This window comes from Piliocolobus tephrosceles, unplaced genomic scaffold (assembly GCF_002776525.5).
Source record: "Piliocolobus tephrosceles isolate RC106 unplaced genomic scaffold, ASM277652v3 unscaffolded_40189, whole genome shotgun sequence".
NCBI lineage: Eukaryota > Metazoa > Chordata > Mammalia > Primates > Cercopithecidae > Piliocolobus > Piliocolobus tephrosceles.
The window spans coordinates 1-8583 of record NW_022324520.1 but is presented as its reverse complement, the minus strand read 5'-3'; the positions used below and the strand labels follow the sequence as shown (position 1 = coordinate 8583).

Below are 8583 nucleotides of genomic sequence, written 5' to 3'. Positions count from 1 at the left end.
CCCTTGTCCCTTTCACCATGTGAGGTTAGAGTGAAAAGATAGATGTCTATGAGGAAGTGGGCCTTCACTAGACACTGAATCTGCCAGTGCTTTGGACTTCTCATCCTCCAGAACTGTAGGAAATAAATTTCTGTTGCTTATAACTTACAGTATTTTGTAATAGTGGTCCAAACTAAAAGAGAAAATTGGTACCAAGAACTGAAGGTGCTGCTGTAATAAATACCTAAAATATGCAAGCAGTTTTGGAACTGGGTGATAAGTATAGGCTGGAAGTGAGAGGTTTGTGCTAGAAAAAGCCTGTATTGCTATGAATGGACCATTAAGGATGATTCTGCTGAAGTTCAGAAAGCCTCAGTTTTCTTAGTGAATACCTAAGTAGATATACCAATAACTTAGGTTATTGGTAGAAATATGGCTGGTAAAGACCATTCTGATGAGGTCTCACCAGAGATAAACGAAGAATGTGTTATTTGGACAATGGAAGAACAGAAATCCTTATCATAAAGTGGCAAATAACTTGGCTGTGTTGTGTTCTTGTTCCAGTATTTTGTGGAAGGTAGAATTTGTGAGTAATGAAATTGGGTATCTGGCTGAGGAAATTTATAAGCAAAGTGTTGAAGGTACAGTGTGGCTTCTCTTCACTGCCTATAGTAAAATGTGAGAAGAGAGAAATGAAAATGGATTTGTTAGTTAAAGGGAAGTAGAACTGAAACATTTAGAAAATTCTTAGTCTGTCCATATTGGAAAAAGAAAAGAAAGCTTTATCAGAAGAGAAAATGATGTGGCCTATTGATCATTTGATAAAGAAAATTAGTATGGATCAGCCATCTCAATGGAAGTCATGTGCTATTGATCAAAGCAGTGAGCCATCTAAACCCAAGTGAGGACCTATTGTCCAGGACAATGGAAAAATGACCCCAAAGGCATTTCAGAAATCAGTAGGGCTGACTGCCGTCACAGAATGCTAGGGCCCGTGGGATCAGAACAATTTCAAAGGAGGGGCCACTGCTGCCTAGAGTTACCTCACATTGCGGACTCTGCTCCCCACACTCTGTTGCCATGCTGCTCGGCTCCCCTAGGTGCTGCTCTGGCAGGCTCTGGTGTGGTGTGTGCTGAGCTCAGCAAAGCTGTGGGGACAGGCAAAGCTTTGGAAGCTGGACTACTACCAAAAAGGGTCCAAAAGGCAGGACCTCCATATCAGTGGGCCTTGAGAGCATCAAGCCAAAAAAGATTATTCTTGAGCCATAGGGTTTTGGACTTGCATGGTAACTGTCACTCCTTTATTCATTTTTATTTTTCCCTTTCAGAATGAGAATGTCTATCTTATGCCTGTCCCACCATCATATGTTTGAGGCTCATAATTTACTTGATTTCACTGATTCACAACTGGAAAGCAATTTGCCTCAGAATGAATTATACCTTAAGTCTCACCCATATCTGATTTAGATGATAATTAGATGAGACTTTGGAGTTACATGTGAAAATTGATCCTTAAACAAGATTGTTGAGGCTACTGGGATGAAAGTAATGTATTTTGCATGTGATAAGGGCATACATTTTGGGGAGCCAGGAACAGAATGTTATGGTCTAAATGATTACATTCCCCCAAAATTCATATGTTGAAATCCTCACTCCCAATGTGATGGTATAAGGAGGTAGGCCCTAGGGAAGCGATTAGGTCATGGGGTCAGAGCCTCCAGAAATGAAATTAATGCCCTCATAAAAGAGGCCGAAGAGAGACCCCTGAATATATATTCCACTGAATATATATATTCCAGTGGATAAAGATATATTTCATTTCCTTTAGGTATTAGTCCATTCGGACTGCTATAAAAATACCATGAACTAGGTGGCTTATAAACAACTATATATATATATATTATATATTATATATATATATTCCACTGAAATATATCTTTATCCATTGTGAATAATGCTGCAATGAACATTATTATAGAAATATCTGCACTCCCAGGCTCACTGCAACATTATTCACAATAGCCAAGATATGGAAATAACCCAAGTGCATCCATGGACAGATGAATGGATAAAGAAAATGTGGTGCACTATTAACATTCCATTAACAATGGAACATTATTCAACCTTGAAAAAGAAGTAAATCGTGTCATTTGCAACAATATCAATTAACCCAGAGGACAGTATGCTAAGTAAAGTAAGCTAAGCACAGAAAGACAGGCACTGCTTGATCTCACTTCCATGTGGAAATTGATAAAGTAGAACGCACAGAAGCAAAGAATAGAATGTTGGTTGCCAGGGGCTGGGTGTTAGGGGAAATGGGGAAATATTCGTCAAAGGGTACAAAACTTTAGTTATGCAGGATGAATAACCTCTGGAGATCTAACATGCAGCATGAAAACTATACTTAATAATACTGTATTGCATTTTTGCAATCTGCTAAGAGAGTAGACCTTAAATGTTCTCACCATACCAAAGAAAATAGTAACTGAGAGGTGCTAGAAGTGTTAATTACCTTGATTTAATTATTTCACAATGTATATGTGTATATATACACATATATATTAAAAATCACATTATACACATTAAACATATTTAATTTTTATTTATCAGTGATACCTTAATAAAGCTAAAGGGAGGTACGTATTTCTGTAACTATCTTGCAAAATACAATTCATCACATTAACAAATCATAGTAAATTAAGAAGAATACAACTTCCATTACTACCAAAAGAAATGCCATATTTTTGAAAGTATCTGCAAAATCCTATTTAAAACATCTGCAAATATATTTTCTTCAGCTTCTTCCCTTATATTTTTTATTTTTTCATCACATTTTATTTTTAATAATTTTATTCTTTCCTCCTTTTCTGCCTCTGATTTATGCTCATCCTCTTTTACTAGTTTAATTTCTTCACTTAATTGATCAGTGTAGATTTTCCTCAAAATCTCTTCCCGTTGTTTCAGCCTTTCCTCTGTGTCCTTGTATATGGCGTCAGAAAAGTAGGCCCCTTTGTTGCACTGCACCATTTTCTCTATCAGCTCCACCAGCTCCTGCACTTGACCTTCCTTCTCTGCCTCACTGGTTTGGTTGCTGTTGCTAAAGGCACAGCAGCGGTTCCCGCACTCCTGGACGATGCTTTTTAGGCTCACATCCGCATCTGCTATGAAGTCACTCAAGCTCTGGCCCTCCAACTCTTCTTTGCGAGTGAACAAAATGACCATGTGTTTCATGGCTGGCTTCCCAAAGACAGCCTTGATCAATCCAACAGTTTTCTGCTCTTCCTCTGTGTAGCGGCCCAGCTGCAGAACCAGGACAATAGCATGGGGCCCTGGGCAGGAGGAGATGACGCAGCGGCTGATTTCCCTGCAGGTGGTTTCCAGCCTCTCCTTGTTGTCAAAGAGCCCTGGAGTGTCAACAACAAGAAGGTCTCTCCCCTGCCATTCCCGGGATGCTTTTTGACAGGTCTTGGTAACAGCTTGGGCAGCAATTCTAGACTCAAAGATTTTCTTTCCAAGGATGGTGTTCGCTGTTCCACTTTTCCCACTTCCAGTTTTCCCTACCAGAACGATCCTCAGAGAGCGGTCCTCACTCTCAGCCATGCTCACGTCAGGAGGCTCTGGAACTTGGGCACGTACAAGACCTTAAAGAGGGGAAGATAGGAAAAAAAGCCAGTTTTGGTAAGTGGGATCCATTCCCAAACTTCTTTTCTGCTTTCTCTTTCTTCTGAAAATTTGTAACATCCTATTATCCATATTAATCCCAGTAAAGACAGAAGGATGAAATAGTCCGATTAATATGGAAGAAATAATAGAGAAAGCAGTTAAAGAGTTTCCCACAAAGCAGTACCAGGTATAGATGGTTTCACAGGGGGATTCTATTGAACCTTTTAAGATCTGAGCATCTCAAAGCTACCTAAAACTGCTCCTGGCCATATAAAAAGAAGGAAAAAGTTACATTTTTTTCTATGAAGCAAGTATATTGATTCTAAAGGCTGACAAATATTTCATCAATAAAGAAAACTACAGATGTGTCTCATTTGTGAATATTAATATAAAAATCCTAAATAAATTATTAGACACTAATAAATAATAGACTGTGATTAAGTGTGATTTATTTCAGAAATACTATGGTGGGTCAAATATGAGAATGCTGATTGTTACAACACATCCCATTAATAGGTTAAGAAGAAAATTAGCTAGATGCAGGAAAGATATTTGGCCAAATTTAACACGGATTCATGTTTAAAGTAGTTTGTAGAACAGAAAAAATATATATTTCTTTAACATGATTTCATATAAATATAATTTTTTAATTTTGTCATCTTTATTTTTTCTGTAACTAAAATAGTTGATTATAAAGTTCATTTGGATGAAGAAAAATGCAAGTTAGCCTAGACAATCAAGGAAAAGAAGAACAGGGAAAGACTAGCTCCACCAGACAACTAAACATTATAATCTCTATAATTAAAGCAGTATGATATTGGTGAGTGAATAGAGACAGGCCATGAAACAGAAAGAGAATTCACAAATAGGCCATTGCTCATTTTACATTCATTTATATTCAATTCAATTACATTAACTTACATTCTGTGAAGCAACACCTCATACCAATGGGAAAGATGATAGACACTTTTATTAGCAACACTGAAATAACTATACCACCATATAATTGAATGCAATTTTATCTTTAAAATGTCATACAAATTCCAAATAGATCAGAAATGTAAATGTAAAAACTAGCCCATATAAATAATAAGAGAAACACGGGTAAATTTTTTGTAACCTGGGAGTGGAGAGGATGTTAATAACTAAGATTTAAAATAGTATAAGGAAAAGACTGACAAGTTTGATTACACAAAAATCTAAAAAATTATGTAAGCCATACAACACCATAGATAAAACACAAGTATCAAACTAGGAAAACATTTTTTCCAATTTATCTCAAAGACGGCTACTTTTCCTATTGTATGAAGAATATCTAAAAGTAAAGAAACAAAAGACCAATGACTTGATAGAAAATTGGGCAAAATATAAATACACGGCCAAGGAAAAAAATGCAAATTACCCTTGAATACATAAAAAGATATCCAAGTTCATTCACAATAGAGAAAAATAAATTAAAAACATAGAAAAATAAAAAATTCTCAGAGATAACTCTTTCTCAACTATAGGTATGGCAAAAATCCACACATTTCCCAGCATAATCTGGTGGTAAAGGTATGGGGAAAGCAGGTAATTTCCTGCATGACTAGTGTGAAGGGGAAAAACAACCTAACACCTATAGAGGAGAAAGTAGCAATACCTTGAAAAATTACACATGCATTTACTCTTTGATTATCAATCCCAATTTTAGGATTTATCCCAGCGCTGCACTGACAAAAATACAGAAAGAAATATGCATGTGGTTATTCATGTAGTACCATTAGTAATAGCAGAAGATCAAAACCCTATCAGATGGCCATCAGTGGGGACCAGTTGAATAAACTAAGGTATATTCATACAGAAAAGTACTATCCAACTGCAAAAAGGAATGAGAAATAGATCTATATACCAGTATGAAGAGATCTCTGGGATATACTGTTAAGTGAAAAAAGCCAAGTGAAGAAAATAACGTATCTTTTACTACCATTTATATAATAAGAAGGCATATTAGTTTTATGTATAAATAATTTTTATGTGCATGTGAAAAAGCAATGGCAGAACCATTTGAAAACTAAACAAATGAAAGAATTATTTATATGAAGATGGGAGGAACAAGGTACAAGGGACAGGAACAGAAAATGGTCATTAGACTTCTTTGAATATCCTTTGTTTTTGCAAATTTGATCTTGAGACCATTTCAATAGTTTACATAATTGTACAATAAAAATTATATTTTAAAACACCAGTAAAAGTTAAAAGAAATGGAACAAATAAACCTAATTGTATTTTGTGTCAAGGATGAACCACACAAAGATTTGTCCTGAGAGGCTTGAAAATGTAGTATTAATAATTTCACTCTGTGTGTGTGTGTGTGTGTGTGTACTGTTTTGAAGTCCATCTAAAAGGCATAAACCATGGTCAGCCAAGTAGCAATGAGTGCACTTAACACCCAGATTGTGATCTTCAAATGGCATTTCCCACAGAAGAAATTAGGACTACTAGGAAAAAGTACTGATTCCAGGTCTGGGCCAGTAAACATACAAGTTTAGCCTACAACATCTTTCATACTAGAAAGCAGGGATGTTATCAAAAATTACTTAGTTTTATCAGAAGAACTTGGAAGCTATCTTAAAGAGGTTCCAACTGGACAAAGATGGAACAATTTGAGCATCATTAATAAAGATTGTTCCAATGGATTAAAATATACCAAATATATTGAAATCCAGTAGTTTATAACAACACCATGTTCCTGAAAGAAGTTAATTGCTCCCTTGGAAGTATGCTAGGAAAATGACTCATCATTCTGAACATTGACAACTAAAGCGAAAGAAGCATTTATTTTGTCTTTCACACATCTCATCTTTTAACTATATCTCACAAAAGTGAAAGAATCGCTGAATGAAAGTTCCTTTGCATAGGACTATTCCATCTAATAAATGAATAAAGAATGACAGAATATCATCTTTTGGTAACTTTTAATGAAACAAATTCATTCTAGACAATCATTAACATCTGCTAACATCACAAAAAGAGAGGCACTCAAATATTATGTGCCTTCTAATGGAAGTTTAGGATAGCATCTATGAAGTGTTCCCACTAAAAAAACAAAGTCAAACTTTAATCTGATCCAACCTCCCCATTAATATAAATTCACATAAAACACTGGAGCTAGAAGTGAATGTTAAATGACATCGTTAGGATGCATTCAGCAGTATGAATACTGTCCAGTTCTGTTGGACAAAAGACCTTCCCTTCCTTAAACAAAGAAATTTAACACAACATTAAGTGAAACTTAAGAGATGTCAAACAATTGTAATATATGAATTTTACTTAGATCCTACCTCAAACAATTTTAAAAATTATGAGATCTTCAGGGAACTCTGAATACAACTGGTAGTATTAAAATTTATAATTGTCTTTTGAAGCCTGTTTATGAAATTGTGGAAATGCTTTTAAATGGCCTTTATCTTTCAGAGACACATATGCAAACATTTACTGATAAAATGATGTAAGGTCTGACATTTGCTTCAAAATAATCTGTGATAGAGTTGAGAATAGGAGCAGATAGTTGAACAAGACTGGCATAAATTGATAACTGTTAGATTGTAGTATAGGTACAAGGAAGTTCCTTATATTATTTTTTACCTTTGAATAAGTATAAATTTTCCACAAATAAAAAAATGAACCCATGTATAGTGTAACTACTATCGAGTATATACTGCATATCAGAACACCCTGATAAAACATGTTTTGTATATCTCGTTTACTCTTCAAAAATACTCTACAGTGAAACTAATTTTATTATTCTAATTTTTTAAATGAGGAAGCTGGTGTGGCTCAAAAATTCTAGGAAACATGCCTCTGGTCACTGTGCTAATAGGTATTGGGCAGAGAAGACATTCGATTCAAAGTCTGTCTGACTCTACCATGCTCACTCACTCTTAACCATGCACTCTACCACCTGTTCTTGGTTACTCTCAGGCCATGATTCTAAATTTTCATTGACATGGCATCAGCGATAGATCAGTGGAGGGCAAAGGAGATGATCCACACTTTCTGCAAAAAAGTGAGCTGGGAGCCAGCCTGTGATAAGGGAACCGTGAGGAGGGCTCTGCATTTCTCATGGACTTTTCCATCTCTCCCATATTGAGAAGCCAAACGTGAGAGAGACAGTCAGAAAAATCACTTTAAAACTTTTTCAAGTGGTTCTTGGAAGATCCAGAGGACCTCCAGCTAAGAGAAAGGCTGAGCAGTGACAAAAGCATTTACAACAGAGGTGGACAGTTCTAAACTGTGGCCAGACCCACCAGTTCTAGAAAATTTTGTAAGCTCCTTGAGATTTAGTTCCCTCCGCTATAAAAAGGGAAAATAAAACCAATCTTGCAGGGTTGTCTTAGGCTTTCATAGAGTGATTTCTATAAAGGTCTTTTATAGCAACTCTTTTTGTATTGAATGGTGGAGCAGCCCCACAAGTTACACTGTTAGGGACACAGTTTGTCTCTGCTTAATGCTGGAAAAAGTCAGCAGACTGAATTCTAGTGTTCCTCTACCATGAGTGATCTGGGTACCCCTTAGATTTGGGATTCTGGGTTAGGATTCTGGGTACCCCTTGAATTGGGATTCTGATTCTTTTTCAGTAAGAAGAAGGACTTAGACAGGTGGACCCTAAATTGCCTGTTACCTCTACAAATCTGCCTTAGGAGCTCTTAATTTCTTATGCAGGTTATCAGGCAACACTCTATGTCTATCAAAACAGCCAGTGAGTGGAGGGTGCACTATGCAGCCACCTGTGTCCTGTTACATATGAGATGCATAGACTCCGCAAACACATCTCCTCACTGCCCTTTCTTCTCACCCCTCCCACAGCACCTTCTATGCAGTGCTGCTGGCACAGTGCCCTGTCCCTCCTCAGGGCAGAGTCCACTCCACCCACACACCCTGTCCTCACTGCCCTTCACAGCC

General features: G+C 36.6%; 1 protein-coding gene across 1 annotated transcript; it reads right to left on the bottom strand.

Moving 5' to 3' along the window:
- Window positions 1-2475: 2475 nt before the first annotated feature.
- Window positions 2476-3881, bottom strand: LOC113223238 (GTPase IMAP family member 7). Its single transcript, XM_026452750.2, has one exon. It carries the CDS (start codon window positions 3577-3579, stop codon window positions 2701-2703), a length of 879 nt encoding a protein of 292 aa, XP_026308535.1. The 5' UTR covers window positions 3580-3881; the 3' UTR covers window positions 2476-2700.
- Between the last annotated feature and the right edge of the window lie 4702 nt (window positions 3882-8583).